Here is a 23,753-nt window from a genome sequence, read left to right as displayed (position 1 = left end):
CGTCACAGGGGAGGCAGGACGGGGAATGGCTGGGAGTGGTGGAGCTGGAATCACAGAGGCAGCCAATCAGACCCCGCAGGGCCTTGTGGGCCAGAGTAAGAACAGTGGATTTTACCTTAAGTACATGTTGAAGCCAGTGTGAAGTGGTGATGCTGGTGGTTTTAAAGAAGGGAAGTGAGATGATCTGGTTTATATTTTTAAAAGATCACTCTGGCTGCTTTGTGCAAAAAACACTGAAAGGTGGGAAGGGGACAAGGAAAAAAGGAGGGAACCTATGAGTGGTGGTGGCAAGGCTTCTCCACGACCGGATGAAACACAGCCGGCCCGCTCTCCACCGGTTCCACATCTGTGCACTTTTTTTTTTCCTTATTTTTATTTATTTTTTTAATTGGGGTATAGTTGTTTTACAATGTTGTGTTAGTTTCCACCATACAGCGAAGTGGAGTTCCCTGTGCTATACAGCAGATTCTCATTAGTCATCTATTTTATTCATACTAGTGTATATATGTCAATCCCAATCTCCCAATTCATCCCGCTACCTTTTCCGCCCTTGGTGTCCATGCATTTGTTCTCTACATCTGTGTCTCTATTTCTGCCTTGCAAACAGGTTCACCTGTACCATTTTTCTAAATTCCACATATATGCGTTAATAGACGATATGTTTTTCTCTGACTTACTTCACTCTGTATGACAGCCTCTAGGTTCATCTGTGTCTCTACAAATGACCCACTTTTTACGGCTGAGTAATATTCCATTGTATATATGTACCACATCTTCTTTATCCATTTGCCTGTCAATGGGCATTTAGGTTGCTTCCATGACATGGCTATCGTAAATAGTGCTGCAATGAACACTGGGGTGCATGTCTTTTTTTTTTTTTTTTTTTTTTTGGTACACGGGCCTCTCACTGTTGTGGCCTCTCCCGTTGTGGAGCACAGGCTCCAGATGCGCAGGCTCAGCGGCCATGGCTCACGGGCCCAGCCGCTCCACGGCACGCAGCATCTTCCCAGACCGGGGCACGAACCCGTGTCCCTTCATCAGCAGGCAGACTCTCAACCACTGCGTCACCAGGGAAGCCCACATGTGTCTTTTTAAGTTATGGTTTTCTCTGGATATATGCCCAGTAGTGGGATTGCTGGGTCATATGGTAATTCTGTTTTTAGTTTTTTAAGGAACCTCCATACTGTTCTCCCTAGTAGCTGTATCAATTTACATTCCCACCAACAGTGCAAGAGGGTTCCCTTTTCTCCACACCCTCTCCAGCATTTGCTGTTTGTAGATTTTTTGATGATGGCCATTCTGACCAGTGTGAGGTGATATCTCATTGTAGTTTTGATTTGCATTTCTCTAATGATTAGTGATGTTGAGCATCCTTTCATGCGTTTGTTGGCCACCTGTATATCTTCTTTGGAGAAATGTCTATTTAGGTCTTCTGCCCATTTTTGGATTGGGTTGTTTTTTTGATATTGAGCTGCATGAGCTGCTTGTAAATTTTGGAGATTAATCCTTTGTCCGTTGATTCATTCACAAATATTTTCTCCCATTCTGAGGGTTGTCTTTTCATCTTATGGTTTCCTTTGCTGTGGAAAAGCTTTTAAGTTTCATTAGGTCCCATTTGCTTATTTTTATTTCCATTACTCTAGAAGATGGGTCAAAAAAGATCTCGCTGTAATTTATGTCAGAGAGGGTTCTTCCTGTTTTCCTCTAAGAGTTTGATAGTGTCTGGCCTTACATTTAGGTCTTTAATCCATTTTGAGTTTATTTTTGTGTATGGTGTTAGGGAGTGTTCTAATTTCATTCTTTTACATGTAGCTGTCCAGTTTTCCCAGCACCACTTATTGAAGAGGCTGTCTTTTCTCCATTGTATATTCTTGCCTCCTTTGTCATAGATTAGTTGACCACAGGTGCGTGGGTTTATCTCTGGGCTTTCTATCTTGTTCCATTGATCTATATTTCTGTTTTTGTGCCAGTACCATACTGTCTTGATTACGGTAGCTCTGTAGTACAGTCTGAAGTAATGGAGCCTGATCCCTCCAGCTCCATTTTTTTCCCTCAAGATTGCTTTGGCTATTCAGGGTCTTCTATGTCTCCATACAAATTTTAAGATTTTTTTTGGTTTTAGTTCTGTGAAGAATGCCATTGGTAATTTGATAGGAACTGCATTGATGAAATACAGCCGGCCCGCTATCCACAGGTTCCGCATTTGTGGATTTCAATCTGCAGCTTTCCACCCACGGTTGGTTGAGTCCACTGATGTGGAACCCATGGAGGGCCAACTGTATTGTGCCATTTTACATGAGGGAGCAACCATGGAGCGCGGTATCCGTGGGGGATCCTGGAAACAATCCCCCACAGGTACCAAGAGATGACTATACCTCTGGGGGTATCCAGCTTTCTTTCCTCCATCTTAATGCTGAGGAAGGCTGCATGAACCAAGGGATGGATCTAGTCAAGAACAGAGCAGTGTTTGCCCTGCATGAGAACAACAGGCCTAGAGGACAGGTCTCTGATGTCCCTAGAAGTCTCTCTGGAGGGCTAGAAATGGTAAATTTGTTCATTATAAAGGCAGAACTGGGTGACGGCCAGGTTCAGAGCTGTCCCCCTTGACCCATGTCCCCCTCCAGTACTGCCCCACTTCTCTGTTCCTTTTACCATACCACTCTGCCTCCTTCTTCCCTTTCCCTCCTGAACCATTCCAAGTAGGCTTTCATCCCCATCACTCCTCTGAACTTGCTCTGAAGACATTGCCGAAGCCAACGGTCATCTCAGTCCTCAGCTTACTCAACTGATCATCAACATCTGATGTGTCAGAGCCCTCTGTCCCTGCTGAATCACTTACTTCTCTGAGCTTTCCTTGTCTTCTCTTCCCTCCCTGACCAACCCCTCCCTCTGTCCTCCTTCTGGTGTCCCTTCATCTCCTGACCTCTAAATGTAAAAGCTCCCAGGGCTATGTCCCCCTACTACTTTTCTGTCTACACTCATTCTCTCAGTGATCTTCTGAGTCCTGTGCCTTTAAATACCGTCTATTAACTGAGGTCTCCCCATTTCATACTCCCAGCCTGAACATCTGCCCTGAATCCCAGTCTCCTTTATCCAACTCCTATCTGACATCTCCTCTTAGACATCGAACTGGCATCTCAAATTTAAGATTGTCCAAAATAAAACTCCTGACCTTCCTCCCCAGAAGCGGTCCACCCACCATCTTCTCCAATTCGGTAAACAGCAACCATTCTTCCACACACAGTATGTGTCCATTGTCTGTCTTCTCCACCAGAATGTGAGCTCTATGAGTGCAGGGGCTTGTTTTCTTCACTGCTCAATCACCAGGGCAGGAACAGTGCTTGGCACCTAGTAGGAGCTATTTGTTTGAAAGGATAAAACACTTCCTCAAGAAGCCTCCCAACCCCCTTTAACCAGCTAATTTCCCCCATTACATGTTCTCATAGAACTGGTACCATTCCTTGACAGCACTTTCACAGTTGCAATTGTACAGCCATCTGTGTGTGATTCTTTGATTGATGTCAGTCTCCATCATCAGCCTATAAGCTACAAGAGAGCAAAAGCTATTCTGGTTTCAGTTACCAGCATCTAACCTGGAGCCTAAGGTTATAGAGTAGGCCCTCAATAGATAAAAATAATAATAAATATTGTTAAATGAATAAATAGGTAATACAAGCTATGTGTCCTCTCTCCAGGAAAATATACTCATATACACACTCAATGTGTGTTAGGACTCCAGGTTAGGAACCCTTTGTCTTAGTCCATTTGGGCTGCTATAACAAAATACCACAGACTGGGTAGCTTATAAGCAACAGAAATTTATTGCTCACAGTTCTGGAGGCTGCAAGTCCAATCAGGGTGCCAGCATGGTTGGGTAAAATCACAGGTCGCAGACTTCTTGTTGTGTCCTCACAGAGCAGAAGGAGCTTCGGGGGATCTCTTTTCTAGCACCACTAACCCCATTCATGAGGGCCCCACCCTCCTAATCTAATCTAATCACTCACACACACACACACACACACACACACACACACACACACACACACACACACACACACACACACACACACACACACCACCTCCTAATACCACCACCTCTGGGGGTTAGGATTACACCATATGAATTCGGGGAGTGGGGTGGGGGGATACAAATATTCAAGCCATAGCACCCTTGCTATATTACAAGGGGCTAAATTTACTCTGCAGTTCACCATGGTGAAATACAGGGGTATGGTGTATCGTTCCTTCCCTCTGTTTCTTCAGTCATGGCCCACAGGGAAGTAGATACCCTGACAAAATGTTCTCATTAGTTGGGACACTTCTGAATCCTCTTCTTAGAAACGGCACAAATAATGTCCAAACAGGATTGGGAGGGAGCACAGTGGGACAAAGGGCAAAAGAATAGGCTGAGAGAGAAGCCCTCCCACAGCGCATTTCTGTCATTTCTCTGCCAAGAGAAAAAACGGTGGTAATAGTTGTCTCACAACCAAATTCAACCTAATCGACTGACTGCAGCTGTTTTATGTGCACAACTACACATCATTTCATCGATTTTATAACTAGCAGCGCTAATGGAAACACACTGAGAGAACCTCATAAATATATATTCGTTCATGTAGCAAATGTTTATTGAGCATCTACTGTGTGCCACATGCTGAAAGATAATGCAGTATGGGGGACTACTTAGCACCTTTTGCCCACACTGAGTATCAGAAGCTGGTCTATAATATTTACAGCACTCAGCCTGAACACCTCACTGCAGTTATAACTAGACAGCTTCTTTCACTCAGTGTCCTATGAAGGTGGCAAAAGGACTTGCTCAGAGAAACTGTCACTAGCCTCCAGAATGAGTACTATAGACTCAACTATATATTACTGATATACACCTACAACTAACTACTACACAGAAGAGGCAATAGTGCCAACGTAAGTCTCCAGCTCTTGCTCACTGAAGAGCTGATGGTAACCCCTAACTAGGGGAACTAAGTGAATAATTCTGGTTCAGGCTGGATTTGTCTTCCTGGTCCTAGGGATGCTCATGTGTTCCCAAATTTTCTGGTTCTGTACTGGAATAATCACTTCTTCCTTCAAGATCCTTTTAAATAATTACAGAAAAGTCCTTCATTTTGGTTTATACATTTGTTCAAAGTGCAATCTTTAAGTACCAAGTCTTTACCAAAAGATTTCTATACAACAGGCTCCTCAAAGGCTGGCCCTCTGCTTTACATGCTAATGAAAGTGAGGTAATAAAAGACATACTAATAAAGGACAGAGGTTCTGTCCCTTGAACCAGAGCACTCTGCATGTCTCCTCTTAGGACAGTTCTGCCTCATTCATCAGGGCCTAACTTTGCAAATAGCAGGCATGTAATACATGCTGGGTGGGTGGATAGAGGGAGGGAGGGAGGGAGGGAACCTGCCTGAAACTTCTAACTCTGTTCTCCAAATATATTCAAGGCAAATGACTATGACTTCCCCTTCCCCGAATGGTAAGTACCTGGTATGTCCCAGGCTTCCAACCACCAGTGAGTACAAACTTTTCACTTTTACAGTAATCCCAACTCTTCATGATTTAAGCACATATTCACCAAAATTAAGTCCAGCTTTTTAATAAGCATTCTTCACCAAGAACTTCTATGAATTGTCAGGGGTGCTTGCTATTATAAACTGAATGTACGCAAGCCCCCCACTAGCTTGTGAACCCTATATAAGGTCATTTTCTACTTCGAAGTCCTGATGAGATGGAGACACGCTCAGTCTCCTCGCCTTCACAAGCCCCCGTGCTCCCCACTGGCATCAGCATCCTTCTCAGGAAGGCCCTCCTCCCCTCTGCCGGGTTCACCCTGGCTGTGCCCAACCCCACACGACTCCCGGAATTCATCACACACCTAGAGTCGACCACTGACCGACCAGCCTTGACCACTGATCAAGGCAGGCTTCACTGAAGATGAAGAAACTACCACTGACTTGTATTTGGAGAATGTGCAGACTTTCGCTTTATCTACTGAGGTGAAATTACACACCCTGAGCTCTGAGGAAGAAGTCACTGAGGCCACCGCTGATTATCACTCTCTTCCCACAGAGAACTTTTGGAGTAAAGATTGGAGTAAAGAACTTCGGAGTAAAGAAGACGTCATTGCTGGTTTTTCTAAAGAGCCTATGACTGAAGCCCCAGATGAGCCCAGCATCTTCATGGGAAGCAACAAGTCCAGCTCAGTGTTTTGTTTTTTTCAGAAAATGAAGCAGATTCTCCACTAGCTGTGACCATCACTCTACTAACAACTTTCTAAGAAGATTCTGAGCTTCTGAACAAGGTTACCATTCCATTATAGGAGTCTGAATAACTGTACAAGAATAGTGAGACATATGAGGATAAACAGAGTGGCAGGAATTGTACACAGACAGAAGAGGTGCCTCTCTTAACCATGCCCCCATTTAACATAGGCTCAATAAGTGTTTATTTGAATTGAACAGCAACCAAAAAACAGTCCTGATGAAATGGGGATTCACAGAAAATCAGAGCCACAGCCTTCAGGCTTTATCATGCTTCTGCTCCATTGCTCTGAGCCAACCACTCAACCACCAGAATTCCAACCTCTCAGGCCACTGGCCTCCACTGTTCTCCTTTGATGCCCAAGACCAGCTACTTGCAAGGTTCCCATAGAGCCGTGTTGGGCCCCTAGTGACACAGTTCTTTCCCTTCATTCCCAGAGGACAGGGCTTTCAAGAGGGTGAGAGAGCAAGTAAAGGGGTGCACCGCACGAAGGGTGAGCAATGAGGAAGCACACCTCACACTGTACCTTCCACCAGTGGTCCCTCTAACCACCAGGCCTCGTTGCCAGGTCTGGTCCACTCAGCCAGGTGTCTTCCTCACTTAAGAGTGATTTTCCCTCAGGAATCTGTTTTCCTCTCCTCTAGCTAGGATAGCTCTGAGGACTCCTAGTCCATCAGACAGGCCCACACATGTCTGAACTGTAAATGAGGACAGGATTCATTTGGCTTCTTTCCCACAAGGCTCTCGAACCTCATGCAAAATAAGAGGTATGGATGGATATCTGCATTCGGTGTTCCTGAACATTCTGCAAAGGGCAATAATCCCACAAACACTCCAGGACACTTAAGGGGCAGCTTGCACGAAAACACCGCGGATCAACTCCACATGGAACATCACAAAGTCTCATTTCCAACCCAGTGGAAATACCCTGTGACAAGTCCTGAATGGGCACTGTATTAACTGGGGAGGGCTAAAGACTCACCAATGGCTCTGTGACTTAAAAAAAAATACACAAGTGTGTCTCTTATGGAACAGTTCTACAATATGCTTTTCAGGCAGGCCTGCAGCTCGGCTCCATGGGGTCATTCAGGAACCCAGGTTGATGGTGGCTCTGCCATCTTCAGTGGGTGGCTTCCAAAGGTCATTCTAGTCACCATCATACCACCCAGCAGGAAAGGGGGGAGAGGTGTGAAGGAGTGGGTGGGCAACGTCCCACAAGTCAGCCCTGTAAGTGACACACACCCCTCCCCTTACATTCCTACGGTGAGAACCTGGTCACATGGCTATACCTAGCTGCAAAGGACACTGGGAAATGTAGTCCCTGGCAGAGCAGCCACAAGGCCAGCTGCACCTCTGTGACTCTGAAACAAGGGACAGCAAACTGTAGCCCAGGGGTCAAATCATCAAGCCCCCACATCAAAGTTTTCCTGGAGCCCAGCTGCATCCATTCATTTACATATCGTCCATGGCTGCTTACCAGCTACAGGGTCCAAGTTGAGCAGCTACAGCAGAGACCTTATAGCCTGCAAAGCCTAAAATATTTACTGTTTGGCCCTTTATAGAAAACATTTGTATCCCTTTTTCTAGAAAAAAAGGAGAATGGATTCGGTGAGACAATTAGCAGTCTACACCTCCAAAATTTATCTCAGAAATTGCTATAAAGACACATGGCCAAAAATACTCCTGGAACCTTTTTTTTGGGGGGGGGGGTCATACCAAAAGACTACAACAACTTCAGGACTGCTCAATTATGGACCATGCACACCACAAACTACAGTGTATCCCCCCTTAAAAGGAGAGAGGAAATTCAACATGTACTGATTGGAAAATATCCAAATATATTAACTTTAAAAAGTAAAATGCAGGGGCTTCCCTGGTGGCGCAGTGGTTGAGAATCTGCCTGCCAATGCAGGGGACACGGGTTCGAGCCCTGGTCTGGGAAGATCCCACATACCACGGAGCAACTAGGCCTGTGAGCCACAACTACTGAGCCTGCGTGTCTGGAGCTTGTGCTCTGCAACAAGAGAGGCCGCCACAGTGAGAGGCCCGCGCACCGCGATGAAGAGTGGCCCCCGCTCGCTGCAACTAGAGAAAGCCCTTGCACAGAAATGAAGACCCAACACAGTCAAAAATAAATAAATTAAAAAAAAAAAAAAAAAGTAAAATGCAGAACAATACTTTTAGAGTGTTACCATTTGTGGGAAGAAAAAACCCCCAGAATTTAATACATACATAATGCTATATGCTTCCATGGGCATAAAAAAATTCCTGTAAGGATAGAAAAGAAACTGAAAACAGGTTTCTGGGTAGGGAAATCAGAAAACTGAAGGTAAGAACGGGAGGAAAGAGTACTTTTCACTATATACCTTTTTATATCTTTTGCGTTTGTACAATATGCATGTGCCATCTATTTTTAAATAATTAAAAATTAAACTGAGAAAAACCACACACAAAAAAGCGTTTGTCTTTACTTCCACTGCTAACAAACCCTTCCTCTGAAAGACACAATCACTTGTAAAAGCCGCGGTAATACCCACAATCAGGTACGGTCAGTTCTATTGACCTGGGAGCCATTTTATATCGTGTATTTGCTTTCCCGTCAGATTCTCAGAGATACCTTATTTCTCTTATTTTCATAGTCAACTACAAATTCTATTTTAGTCCCCTGCTTTTCTTGAAAGTTCCTCTTTCCAAACAGCATTTATCAGTATTTATTCAGTTCTCTCACACATACTGAGTATAAAGAGAGGCAAACCTGACCTCAGAGAAAAATTAAGCACAGAGAGACAAAAGAAACAGTTCCTGATAAAATCAACAATTCTGATGAAAAATCTTGCAAGGGAGCTTACATTTCAGTTAAAAATGACAGCGATCCAACTCACACAAACTGAAGAGAAAAAGGAACCCACTGGTTTGTATAACTGGCAAGTTCGAAATTGGGGTTGGTTTGAAGCAAAGAAAGATCCAGGCTCTCAGAAATGTCCTTGGGGCTCCCGCTCTGCTCGGGTGCATTATGCAAGCAGGCCTTTCTTCTGTGGCAGTCAAGATACCCACCAGCAGCCCCAAACTCCCAGTGGCCCTAGCCCAGCAGTCCTGATGGACAGAGAATTATCCTCTCTTAATGTCAATACAGCAATTCCAGAGAACACTGTGACAGGCTATTCCTAGACTTGTCCAGGGGTGGGGTCTAAGCCTGGCCCGGTTTAGGCTACATGCCTCTATTTATGGGCCACTAGGACTATATACAATATATGACCTACACAAAGAAGAGTTCCCCAAAGGGTACTGTAGGAGTGGTAGGTAGAAATAACAGATGTCCTCTATTGCTTCTAACAAGTCATGACAACAGCCACTGGATATGTTAACATAACTATAAACCTTGCTCATCACACTGGTTAGAAGCAGGGGGTTTTCAATTTCAAGGCAAGGTGGCTGGAAAGTTCAAACTTACACACACAAGATTGTCTGACTGGTCTGCACTAGACATAATTTTGAATACCAGATTGGGAACTGCTCATAAATTGGCAGGGGAAAAAAAACAAAAACAAAGCTCCAAAAAATGCAATTTGTAAATCAGATCACAATCCTTTGGGGTCTCTGAATTCCTTTTGCTCAGGGCAAAGTATTTCTGTGGTACAACCTGCCAAAATCTATCTTCTTTAGTGTAGTCACATACTTTTTAAATGACCATCTAAAACTCAACAAAGTTATCTAAGTTTAGGGTCTGTATTTAACTCTAAATTATAAAAATAATTTAGGTTGTATTTGTATTCCTCTTACCAAAGTTGATTCACTTTCTCCCAGCATCTTCCAGGTCAGCCGAGCCAAATGGATATATGGTCTTTCCTTAGACTGACTAACTGACTGACTCCTGAGGAAATGATTGCAGGTGTCCCTCCAGAGCACAAGGCAGAGGATTTGAATGGAAGTTCCGGAGTAAGCAGAAGACTCATCTAAGAGCAAAAGTTTGCACAGCCCTGTTATAAGAAACCTGCTCATTTTTACAACAGAACCATGGAGGACGTGAATGAGAGCTAGTGCTATATGCTGGTTTAATGCCAAACATCTTTTATCTGGAATTATATGATGAAAGCCAAATTTCCAAAACATCTTCAGGAAGGAAGACTGATCAAAGTATTTTAAAGCAATTGTTCCCATCTATAATTGAGACATTCTTGGGTATCCCAGATTATCAAAGAGGGACACAAAATCTTCAAAACAAAATTAATTTAGGTCAATTTTATTTAAAAACATATATAAATAGGCCAAGCAACACTTAAGCCTGAGAGGGCTGCAATCTTTGCTAAGAACAGAATGAATGGTCCAGAAAGACTAATACTTATTGCTGATTGGGCTCACAACGTCAGCCCTCTTCAGGCAGCAGCACAGTCACTAGCAAACATTTTACGGGCACCTTTTATGGGCATTAGAGATTCACAGAGCAACGGGCTACAGCCCTACCCTCAAGGAGCTTACAGTATAGCTGGAGAGACATGAACCATCCAAAACAGACACAAAGTCCACACATTTATCATAACAAAAGCAATTACTGGCATAAGTCTTCACATTTTTTAACAAAGGAGCAGTAGGAATATCTGAGCAACTACATCAAGTTTCAACCTGACATACCAAAAAAAAATTTTCTATCTATTCTTTTGTTCACTTATGCTTCAACTCAATTGAATTAAAAGAGGAAAGCATAATTCCAAGCCAAGTGTACCATCATAACATTTGCTGTCTCAGATGAAGGGGTGGATTGTTCACGTCCTAGAATTTCTCCATGGCACTACATCCAGAGGTCAAGTTCAGTAGTTCTGACTGCCAAACCGATGTACAAATTCAGACAGTGAGTAGACGGCTCCCCATCCCACCTCAGGATCCATACTGATAAAATCATTCAGGTTCATTTTGGAATCTACAAAAATACATGAAAGAAATGTCCACTGAAAGCACAATTCTGGCTTAACAGCAATAAAACAACCCAGAAGACCAAAAGTAGGGAAAATTATTCAAATGTTTCATAAGGGGTCAATATCACTTCTCTGGTATTCTTGTCTCAAATGTATGACATCAATCTAATCATGACAAAACATCACACAAACCCAAACTGAGGGACACTATTCATAGTCAATGACCAGTACCCTTCAAAAGGGTAAAAGTTGTAAGGAAGAAAAAAAAAAAATTGTCACAGACTGAAAGAGAATGAGATGAGGAGACATGACAACTACATGTAATATCCTGAGTTAGATTCTGGACCAGAAAACAGAAATAGGAGGAAAAGTTACAAAATTTAAGTAAGGTCTATACGTTAACAGTACTGTGTCAATATTTTCCTACTGATTTATTATTTTCTTGATTTACATAATTACACTATGGTTTTTCTCAGATCCCCCTGGAATCTGAGTAAGGGGTATATAGGAGCTCTCTGTACTGTTTTAACCAATTCCCTAGCAATCTAAAGTTATTCCAAAATAAAAAGTTAAATGAAAAAATGCATAAATAAGCAAACTGCCAGTTTACTGGATACAGCTGCCAATTTACAGGAAATACAGAGGATACAAAAGGATACAATCAGCAAAATCCAGACCATTTCTCCCAGATTCATTTCTTCAACAAATAAATTACAAGGAAAAAAAAAAAAAGAGTGGGACTAGGAATCTCTACATATTAAAAAAGACCCTAAAGAGACACATACCAACCAAGCACGACGGGGGGGCTTTATCTGGACCTTGATTCACATGAACAAACTACATGAAAAAAGATTATGACTTCATGAGATAACTGTGATAATCTCAACACTGACTACAGAGATATATGTTGATTTTAAAGAATTATTGTTAATTTTTTTAGATGTAATAATGGCATTGTGGTCACGTATTTTTTAAATTAATCCTTATATTTTAGAGATCCATACTGAAATATTTAGAGTTGAAAGGATATAATATCTGGAATTTGCTTCAACATAATACAAGAAGGGGGAAAGTAGATGGGATATAAGTGGATAGGATATCAGCCATGAGCTGATAACTGCTGAAAGTCTACTGTTCTGCCTAGTTTTGTATATGATTAAAATTTTCCATACTACAAATTTTTAAGTGTATACAGGGATGCTTCTACTCATCAAAGAACTGTTATGGGAACTGCACTTCCACCATAAACTGCCAGAAAAGTGGACAAAATATATTTAGCAACTGTTTCCAGACACCAGACAATGGGCAACACAGGACTGACTGCTAAGAAAAGAGAAACAAGGGCAGGAGCTGTAGGATCCCTCCAGCTCACTGCCCGGAGGGCTGTTTCCAGACCACAGCACGGAGGCAGGGACACAAACAGCATGGGAGTTTTTCCCACCAATGGGAAGACAGAGCTCTAAGTTCAGGAGGGCCTGGCAGCTACATGTGAGGGACATAGTGTGGGAGAGGAGAGGACTACGCAGAGAGTGTCCTGGATTTCTGCAGAGGGAACTCACTCCTCTACCCCTAAGTCTTTGGTTAAGGACTAATCTCATAAGGCCAGGAAAGAAGCACCGTAAAGCAGTCAGTCTAATAACTCCCAGAACTTCCATGGTCCCCACCAGCCAGGGTAGAGAGAACTCATAACACCTGGGCATTTGGTAGAATCCTCAGAAGGGTCACACCAAAGCAGTGGGGCTAAATTAGCCCTGGGTGAAAGGCTGCTTCAAACCTGCACTAAAAAAGCCTAAAACCAAGCCCTGAAAGGATCCAGCTGACCCCCAGGAATTTAAGTGCATGACAGAACCAAATCCAACACTGTTTTTAAAAGTACCTCAAATTCACAAAGCCCGGCACCCAACCAAGTATTACGAATCACACAAAGAAACAGGAAAATATGACTCAACGCCAGGAGAAAACTCAATCAACATTCACAGACAGAAACGACAGAGATAACAGAATCAGCAGACAAGGACCAGCTATTATAAACATGCTCTGTATACTCAAAAGGGTAGAGTAAAACATGAGCATGACAAAGAAGGAAATGGAAGATATTAAATCAGCCCCAAATGGAATGTCTAGAGATGAAAAAATAAAATATGTACAATGAAAAAAAAAAAGCACTGGATGGGGTTAACAGCAAATGAGTTAATGAAGAAGAAAAGATCAATAAATTTACAGACAAAATAATTATTCAAAATGAAGCACATACAGAAAAAGTCTGAAAAAAAATGAACATCATTGACCTAAGAGAAGTAACAAGCCATCTAACATACGTGTAGGGGAAGGACAAGAATTTTTTTTAAAAAGGGGGAGAGTTCAGAAAAAATATTTGAAGAGGTACTGGCCAAATGTTTCCAAATTCGATGAAAACTATAAATCCCGCAATCTAAGAATCTTAACAAACCTCAAGCTGAATAAGCCTAAAGCAAACTATGCTACAGTCCATCACAACCAAATCCCTGAAATCGAGAGATAGAGAGAAAACCTTAAAAAGCAGCCAGAGCACACTGCATTTAGAGAAGCAAACACAAGAACAACGGCATGCTCCTTGATCAGAAACTCAGCAAGCAGAAAACAAGCGAGACACCTTTAAAAAACGGAAAGAAAAAACATGTAAAACTAGCATACATTACCCAACAAATATATCTTTCAAATGTGAAGGTAAGCACTTAGGATACAGAAAACTAGAAACAGAGTCATTCCCACCCTTACAACAAGAAAAGCTAGATAATCAGCAAAAGCAGGACTTCTGTTGAAGTCATCAGAGGGCCAGGGATGCACGATGACCAAGGAATCCAAAATAAAGGAAAAACAGGCGCCTCCCAGGAGAGATGGGGCAAAAGTTCTTGCTTACCTGGGGTAGATGCCAGACTCCATGTAAGTCAGCTAAAATCTTTAACAAATGGCTAAAGGAAACCTCAACTTCTGAAATACAACTGTATTCATTTTCTAGGGCTTTTTAATGTAAGTAAATAAAAGAGGATTACGATCTGCAAGCATTCATTACCTAATAACATATAAAAATAAAATAAGAATTTTTTTAATTTTTAAAGATAAATGTATAACAAATCAGCACTTGCCTATAATCTCCCCAAGAGGCACTACAACATTTCTGTTTACATAACACTGGTCCTCCAGCTGGGCTCAAATTAGCCAGTGTTACTATAACACGTCATCTGAGACAAGGAGATGAGAGGTAAATGCGGACAAAAGGCAGCAAAGGGCTCAGAAAGAGAACGGGACAAATATGGTAGACCCTATAACTCAGCCCAAGACTTGGGAAACGTCCTTAAGAACTGAACCATCTGTAGCTGGTACTGGAACTGAGCCTTCAGAGCAAGGCTGCAAGACTGTGACTCTCCGTTTCCTTCTTTTTTCAGGGAGGGGAGAAAAAAAAAAAAAGAGTACCTTTATTTAAAATACACTAAATGCTGAATTGAAAATAGTGAGCCTGCAGACACATGACCACCAAAATTATTAAATGTATAGGCTTTATTGTAATGTGCAACACATCAAATGTACTAAATTTTAAGCCCTAAAGGCCAATTCCATAACTAAATGCAGGGGACCAAGGAAAACTGCTATGAAAAAAACAAAGCTTCATCAGTTTAAAGTTTGATGTCTTCTTGAACCATTTTTTTTCTTTTTTAAGCTTTTTTTTTTTATATAAAGCAATACTAATTAGCTAAAGGTAATTCCTCTGTCTCCTAACTTCAAATACATTCCTTTGATAAACACAGGGCTTGAAGTAATGGATTTACCACACGAGAGAACATGAACATGTGGTTAAATTACTACACGAGAAACCAGTATGTTTACCCCACATTCAGAGCAGATTCCTTTGAGTTCCAGTATCAACCTCAGGAGGCCCCTGATGAGCTAGTTACATAGAAGGGGTTGGCACAAAGCCTGGCACCTTTGCCAGGCACCTCTTGGGAAGTAGTCATTAAAACCCAAAGGAACGACCGGGGCTGACAAGGTGTTTACTGAAGGTCCACGACATGTCAGGCTCTGTGTTAGTGCTCACATGTAAAAGAGAAACAGGGAGCCATGCAAGCATTGTCCAGACCACGCCGTGCAGCAGGGTGTGTGAGACTGAAAGCAAGACCCATGATGCCTTTTCCTGACCTGAGCTATCCCAATTCTAATGCTGAAGCTGGGAACCAGGTTGGTGAACCCAAAGAAACTCCAATATAAACTTTAAAAATCATGAGAGCTTTTCACAGAGAGCCTCAAAAATCAGAGCTGGAATCCTCTTTCAGTGTTCACTCACTTCAAATACACCAAATATATTTTTTACTTTCTCCCCTGCTGAACTCTGAATACTAATGTCCTATTTTTCTGGCATCCTTCACGGCTTACAGAGCATTTTGACTCAGAGGATGTTTCACCAATAAGTGGCAACGTTGCAAATTAATTCTCACCATAAATAATGTTTCCAACTCAGGTGAATGCCAAACAATAGTAACACGGTGAAGAATCCTTTACCTACTTAAGTCTCAAGAAATTCGTAACTGGACTGACGCCTGAAAGCACAGAAATGAGACGAGTGGGGCAGTAAAACCTGCTAGCTCTCACCTCCTTCTAATGCAGATTTTGTCACAGAGTCAGTGAAACGACAGTTCACATATCCCAAAGATGCAATGGGGACTTCCTTCACCATCACATGACACCCACCACGGCAAGGCGCTACTAGTCCCCCCGTTAAGCGGCACAAACACGCAGATCTCCCCAAGTCCAGGGCGCGAGCAGCAGGTACACCCAACATTCCAGCAACGGGGTCGTGGTTCGGCTCCCTCATGCCTTGCCTCCCCCATGAGTTCTGGTGCCTTCCGGTGCTGCTCTCTGTGCCTTAATTTCTGAATCTGATAAATATAAGAACTATACTCCCTCTTACCTCTTACCACTCAGGGAGTCTTACCCAAAGAACAATGCACTTCTTGTCCTTGGTTAAGGGAACACGCTCATCTGCACAGTGATGGGAAACCCCTCTGAGAGGGCGTCCTTGGCTCACCTCCAGTCTCAATGCAGGGATATGATGGAGGAGGTTCTCTCCAGTTCCCACTGGAGTCTTTCATGTGAGATCGGTCAGAAGCAAAGTTCTTCAAATATGAATCTGCGCGGATCACTCTAAATTTCCTGTACATAAACCAACATTCGTTTATATCACAGTTGAAATTCTAACTCAATTCTCATATAGACTCATTTTCTATGACATGCACAAAACTAGACAGGCATTTCTGTACTATTAGTGACACACAAATATATATATAGCTTTAATACCTGTTAAAGACGCCATGAGAAATGATCAGCTGAAATCCCAAACTACAAAGGCATGGAAGTACAGCCGGTTGCCTTTACTTGCTCAGTGTTATGTACGAGGGGCAGAGGGCGTAATGTCCGGGTGCTGCCGTCACAGCACTCTGACTTCTGTCATCGCCAGGCATCCAGCTCCGCCACCAACCAACCACCCACCCAAAACGAAGAGTATGAGAGAAATGCCCAAAACGACTGTTGGAAAATGTTCTGGATCTCATCACACAAATTTTTAAAGACTGCCAACCTTTTATACAACGGACAACCTTTAAAACTTTAAAACATTTTGAATCTTCTGTAGAGCACATGATTCTCAAACATCAACTCAATGGTGAAGACAAGTGATCTTTACCAAACCAATGCAAAAACAAACACCCAAAGTAACTGTCTAATTGTCAAGGTCCAACTTCAGAAAGTAAGGTAAATCCACCCTGAATTTCCTCACCTTCTGAACTGTGGATGGATGTCCTCATCAGACTTAAAGGCATCTTCCACATAAGTATCAAAGGGACAGGGAAATGGCAGGACAGTGTCAAGATCATAAATGAAGCTCTGTCCTCCACTTGAAACATGAAGCAAGACAACATGGTAATCCTAGAAGTAAAAGTTGCCGAAGTTAACCAGGTTACCTTATGATAGTGTATTCCAAGGTTATAGTAATAATGCATATATATCATCAAAAACAGATACAAGGGACTTCCCTGGTGGTCCAGTGGTAAAGAATCCTTACAATGCAGGGGACATGGGTTCAATCCCTGGTCAGGGAACTAAGATCCCACATGCTGCAGGGCAACTAAGCCCGTGCGCCACAACTACTGAGCTCGCACGCCCCAATTAGAGAGCCTGCATGCCACAAACTACAGAGCCCATGTGCTCTGGAACCTGTGCGCCACAGCTAGAGAGAGAAAACCCGCACACCATAACTAGAGAGAAGCCCGCATGCCCCAACAAAAGATCCCACATGCCTCAACGAAGATACCACGTACCGCAACTAAGACCCGACACAGCCAAAAATAAATAAAATAAATAATAAATCTTAAAAAAAATAAAGTTGAAGGCTTAAAAACAAACAAAAAACCATATACAAGACTAAGACAGTCCTCCTTATAACAGCAAAATAAAGCAAACACAAAACCCTGAAAACAGACCAAATGTCCAGCGACAGGGAACAGTCAAATAGTGGAAATGTTCATGTACATTAAATGTTCACCTTTCGATCCAGCAATTTTACCATTAGGGATCCAGCCTATAGAAAAATGGCCACATGCATGTAAAGGTATATAAACAAAGCAAATCTCTGCAGCACTGTTTATAACACTGAAAATTCAGAAACAACCAGAAGTCCACCAAGAGGGGAATGGTTAACAAACCACGATGCAGTCATAAGATGGAGTCCTATGCAGCTGCTAAAGAGAAGTAGGTAAATTTTTGTGGAAATTGGACTAAGTCCATGTTACACAGTTGGATGGAAAAAGCAAATTGCAGATTATGTATATTATTTTATTATTTTTTTAATTTATGTGTATATAAAGACAGACATGTGCATTCAGAAGTACACATGCATGCATATGAGTACAGAGAAAAAAGTCTACAAGGATATCCTCCAAACCATTAACAAACGGGACAGCTTGAGGTGAGCCTGGAGAGGGGAAGGACTTTAAAATGCGGTTGTTATTGGTTTTAAGTCAGCCAAGCCCTAATATGTAGCCATTAAGGAAGAAGAATACAGAGAGCTTCTCCTGCACAGCTGGGTCCCAGCGCACAGGTGAATTCTTACTCTCACTCCCGGACACGGGGCACTGCCCAAACCAGCTAAGGGCTGGAAGGGACGTCAGGGAGGTTTATCAATGGACATGAGGGCAGTGTGATGCTTAGAGCTCCTCAGAAGAAAAATGCTCTCACAGAGAACAGCACTGCGAGATAAAAAGTTCAATCACATCAATACAATGTTAGAAATACCATCTGATATTTCTAGTACTTCAGAGCTTACAAAGCACTTTCTCAAACGATGTTTCATTTGACCCTGTGAGGTGGGGAACATAATTGAGACTGGAGATGTTGTACCATCAGAGCTGAAAGTGCTTCCTTTGGCTCCAGTTCTATCTTAGAAATCAGAATAGCATCAGAAATGAAAGCTTATTCCCTGTCCTCCCCTTAATGCATCCTACCCTCCAGATACATGAACTAAGCGCTGCTCCCCCGGTAACAGTCCACGACTCCCTTCCCCCAGGCTTGCTCACGTTACTCGGCCCCATCTGCACCACCTTCTCCTCCGCTCTCCCCACATCTGTCACTCAAGCTCCAACTCAAATGCTTTCTTCCCCATGAGCCCATCTTTCATCTTTTCCCACCCCTGCCAGAAGCAGTCTCCGTCGTATCCAAAATTTGTTTCTCTCTTGACATCTTCTACCCTATATTACAGTTTTTTTTTAAATATGTACTCCTTATTTTTTTGTGGGAAACCATGCTATTAAAATACAGATATGAAGATGAGAAAGATAGGTCCTTACCCTCAAGGAGTTCCTAGAGAAGCGAGGGGGAAACACAGGTCAACTGCTGCAGAACGGTGAGATGATGAGGTAATTCAGCAGAGGTGGGAGAGCGTGCAGGCACAGGCGCCTGAAGCGGGGTCACCTGGCTCAGCCTCAGCCCCACCACTAGCCAGCTTCCTCCTCTACAGGACGGAGATAACTGTGGTGTCTACCTCACAGTATTACTGAGAGAATTAATGAGACTACTATGTAAATAATCAGCCTTATAAAAAGCCAACCAAGGGCTTCCCTGGTGGCGCAGTGGTTGAGAGTCCACCTGCCGATGCAGGGGACACGGGTTCGTGCCCCAGTCCGGGAAGATCCCACATGCCGCGGAGCAGCTGGGCCCGTGAGCCATGGCCGCTGAGCCTGCGCGTCCGGAGCCTGTGCTCCGCAAAGGGAGAGGCCACAGCAGTGAGAGGCCCGCGTACCACAAAAAAAAAAAGCCAACCAAGGCAAGGGGTGTGTGGGCGGGGAGGAAAAGGCAGGCAACTGCTAAGGAGCATTTCACTGAGGAAAGGCTGCCGTCACTGCCTCTTGCCTGAAGGGGAGAGCTTCCCAGAAGGAGGACACAACTTGTGGAAAAGCACAAACAGGGACTTCCCTGGCAGTCCAGTGTTTAAGACGCCACACTTCCACTGCAGGGAACGTGTGTTCATCCCCTGGTCAGGGAACTAAGACCAGGGAACGAGGCGCAGCCCAAAAAAAAAAGAGAGGAAAAGGCATAAACAAGGAATACCCTTCTGGTTAGCTCGGGTCCATATTCCTACATAACAGATGGTGAACTCGAGAGGGAAAGCAGGCCTCAACTAGGAGTCACCTTCACGGCAGAGATGCGGAACCAAGGAATGCAGATTCCAGCAATAGCCTCACTCTCTGAGTTGGGTACAGAGCTTGTCCAAATGCCTGGTAAAGACCCAGTGGGGCTAGAGGCAGGGATGTCCACTTAGAAAGTGATCTGTTTCTCTGGGGATCGTGCCTCTACCCACTTAGGGAAGCCTACCCATTCCCTGCAACAGAACAGCAGTGAGGCCCAGATCAATCTGCCAGAGACTTGCTCCACACAGAAAATCTGTGGGGAGACTTCCTGAAACAAGGTTCCCCACACTGAGCCGCCATGAGCTGCTGTGTAAAGGGGGACAGGTCCTTTCCCTACAAGTTTCCTGAAGACAGGAAGCAAGACCGTGACTCAAAATCAGCTGAGCACTTCAGCAATGGGCATGATTGCTAGGGCAGATGGACAGTCCGCAACTGGGGTTATTGTAGCTCTGCTAACAATAATAGCTAACTCTTCTGGAGCACTGGTACCAGATACCAGGACAATGCTTCAAATGCATTATTTCACTAAAGCCTCCAGTGACCAGAGGAAGACACCGAAGAAAGAGCGTAAATAACCTGTCCAGCTCACACAGCCCACCAATGGGAGGACTGGGGTTTAACCCCCATGTGTCCAACTCAGCCTGCACTCCTAACCCAACACTGCTGGATTTGGGCTTCAATGTTAGAGCAGAGGATCCCCTGCTGATGAAGGAAGCAAGAGCATGAGGCCAAGGATTTCAGTCTATTTGTGCCTGGCATATAAGAGGCACTCAATAAATATATGTTAAGTAAATGAATGAAGCCAATTCAAATGATATCTTATTCTAAATAAGCATCAGAAACCTGATGTTTGTTGCATTATCATGAATGGAGTTTTACTTTACTTTCATGTTTCTTAGCATAAACAATTCCATTCTTCAGGGGACCAGTTTAAGGTGACATATGGATGTGTACTGGAAAGGACCCAGCCCTGCCAATGATCAGCTTAATGACCCTGAGCTATTCACTCTGCCTTTCTTGGCTTCTTTCTTCACCTGAAAAATGAAGGGGTTGGCGCAGATCCATGTTTTCCAAATGCCAGTCATGTTCACTCAGAAGTCTACTAAGAACACTAATTCCTGAACCTCTAGATCGACTAGATCAAAAACCTGTATTTTTTTTTCTTTTTTCTTTTTTTTTCTGCCATGTCGCACATCTTGCAGGATCTTAGCTCCCCGAACAGGGATTGAACCCGGGCCCCTGCCAGTGAAAGCCCTGAGTCCTAAGCACTGGACTGCCAGGGAATTCCCAGAAACCTGTATTTTTAACAATCTCTGGATAATTCTACTGTGCAGCTGGACTAGATAATGCTCAAGTTCCTTCCAGTGCTAAATAGACAAGAGTCTAGATAACAAATATATCTGCTACATCAGCCATTTAAAATCATTCCTATAATAATTTCAAAATTAAAAGAAAACATGCCCATAAGTGCTTCTACCTTAGACCAAATAACATCTATCGTCAAGAAGTCAAATTATTAATAATTATCATAGTCTTTCTCTACTGCCCCATTATTTCTGCTCTACCAAAACATAAAGACCACTCATGGATTACAAGTACTACTGCATCAGAAGCTGTCTGTGTTGACCACCTTACCCAGATCACAGGTCCATCTCCAGGTCTTGCCTGTTGTTTCCAGATAGGTATCTACAAAATACAATAACTCTCCTAAGCCACAACTTCAGTTAAACCACTACTAAATTCTTTAAAGCAATACATACATGAAAAATAAAATATTTCTAGGCAACCAACAATCAAGGTCAAAGAATGAATGGATAAGAAGAAATCCAAATCCTTCCAAGTGTCCTTAACAATGAAGGAGCAATAATTAATTACAAGATGTTTTCTGGAGAGTAGAAAGAGACCTAAACTAGGAACTGGAATTCCTGGCAAGTTCAAATCTTGCTTTCCCACTTAATTATTCATGGGACCTCCCTGAGTCTCTATTTCCTCATCTATAAAACAGAGACAGCTGTCTGGACCTTGTCTACTTCACAGGGTTTCCACTGGGGTCAAACAAGATGATGTTCACAAAAGTGCTTTACAAAATATTAAGGGCTTACTTTTCTTAATACTTCATAGAAGTTTACTACAGTTCCATTAAAACTCCAGAAACAAAGAAACCTTTACTTCAAACCTGAGAATATGTGCCTCTAACTTAATTTAAAAATTAAGTTTAATTTTAAAAGCTCTAACTTAATACCTAAAGAAAGGGGATTTTATTTGCATAAACATACCATCACATATTTCCTTACCTGCAAGTAAGGGACTAAGCTCTACTAACTCAACCATGCCCTGGTAGGGAAAAAATCTCATTCAAAAACAAACTTTAAAATGTTGCTGTATTTTATAAGGCACATTTTAGAACAGTGCTAAACCCATGGTCTATTTAGCTTCTAATGTAATCCTAAATTTCCACAATCACTCCCCAACTTACCATTTTCCTCTCATTAGATATGAAGACAGCATAACACTCTTCTAAAGGATACTGGTCATGGTTTTTGATGTATTCACAGAGCTTCCAAATATTTTCTTCACTGAAATAAAGTAATTGTTTAATCAATATAATTAAACAAGAACACTCTATGTCTTTCAAATTTGCCCAAAAGACTGATAATGACATTTAAAAAAATTGGTAGAGACCTGAAATACCATCTCATCCAACAACTGGCTAACAGTTGAACCTTCTCAAAAACATCCCCAGCAAGGGACTTTGCTGGTGGCACAGTGGTTAAGAATCCGCCTGCCAATGCAGGGGACACGGGTTCAATCCCCGGTCCGAGAAGATCCCACATGCCGCGAAGCGGCTGGGCCCGTGAGCCATGGCCGCTGAGCCTGCACGTCCAGGGCCTGTACTCCACAACGGGAGAGGCCACAACAGTGAGAAGCCCACGTACCACAAAAAAACAACAACAACGGATGGATGTGAGGGACAAGAACTAACAGGACTGAGGTGGGAGACAGAGCAGAAGAAGCATGGCTCCACCCTTACAGAGGTTCCAGGTTCAGCACCACCACTGGCTAGATGTGTGACCCTGGGCAAACAACAGGCCTCTCTGTGGCTCAGTCTTTTCATGAGGAGAATGATAACAAAAGACCTATCTCCTAAGCATGGATGGAAGTACTTGGCACTAGGCCTGACATGCAGTCAGAGCTGAACAAATGGTGAGCTCCACAGCATCGGTTTGGTGACCATCTGAAGGAGGGAAAGGTAAGTTATAGAGGACCCTAAGGTTTTTTGTGCAGGGACTGGAAAGTGGGGTTAGAAGTCATTATTCAAGCAAGGGAAAGGCAGGTGTGGGTATGAAAAGGACCAAGATTAAGAGTGGTGATTCAGCCACAGAGGTGGCCTAGGACAGGGGTGCAGTGTGTGGACTCCAGAGCCGAACTCTGCGTGTAAATCCCCATTCCTTCACTCACAAGCTATGTGGCCTTAGGCAAATTACTTGCATCCCTCCATGCTCCAACGTGCTCACCTTTAAAATGGGGACAACAGTACCGACCTCCTCGTGTAACTGTGGGGCTCACATTACTTCGTTGACATAAACGTCTCAGAACAATTCTTGGCATATATCAAGTGCTACGTGTAAATGTAACCACTATTATAATGACGACACGGCGGTTCAGATCCTGGTTTCTGGTACAAAAGGGACTGAATTGGATTCCGGGCTGCTATTAGCTGGGTGATCTTGGTAATGTTACTGTAGGATCTCTGCGCTTTCATTCTCTTCCAAAATTAAGATGACCTTCACATCAGTGTGAAACCACGCAGGCTTCAGCAGAATAATTTCCAAATGCTCTCTGCGGTCCACCCTCCGCC

At 43.1% G+C, this 23,753-nt stretch overlaps 1 protein-coding gene across 8 annotated transcripts in view; it reads right to left on the bottom strand.

The window, feature by feature from the left end:
• Positions 1-23,753, bottom strand: part of NTAQ1 (N-terminal glutamine amidase 1) — a 209,103-nt gene that overhangs the window by 184,700 nt on the left and 650 nt on the right. For 5 of the 8 annotated variants that reach the window (XM_073794721.1, XM_073794719.1, XM_019932040.3 and 2 more), the window contains exons 2-5: positions 22,371-22,470; positions 21,530-21,580; positions 16,990-17,138; positions 16,243-16,367 (exon numbers count right to left, since the gene is read on the bottom strand). In XM_073794721.1, coding sequence (XP_073650822.1) covers positions 16,243-16,367; positions 16,990-17,138; positions 21,530-21,580; positions 22,371-22,470 — 425 coding nt within the window. Of the gene's footprint in view, positions 1-4,144; positions 4,448-10,497; positions 11,189-16,149; positions 16,368-16,989; positions 17,139-21,529; positions 21,581-22,370; positions 22,471-23,753 lie in introns of those variants that run through there. The other 3 variants (XM_019932042.3, XM_004321332.4, XM_033843342.2) reach the window with 3 other exon arrangements.

This window comes from Tursiops truncatus, chromosome 17 (assembly GCF_011762595.2).
Source record: "Tursiops truncatus isolate mTurTru1 chromosome 17, mTurTru1.mat.Y, whole genome shotgun sequence".
Taxonomy (NCBI): domain Eukaryota; kingdom Metazoa; phylum Chordata; class Mammalia; order Artiodactyla; family Delphinidae; genus Tursiops; species Tursiops truncatus.
The sequence above is the reverse complement of the archived record's forward strand: the minus strand, read 5'-3'. Positions and strand labels throughout refer to the sequence as shown.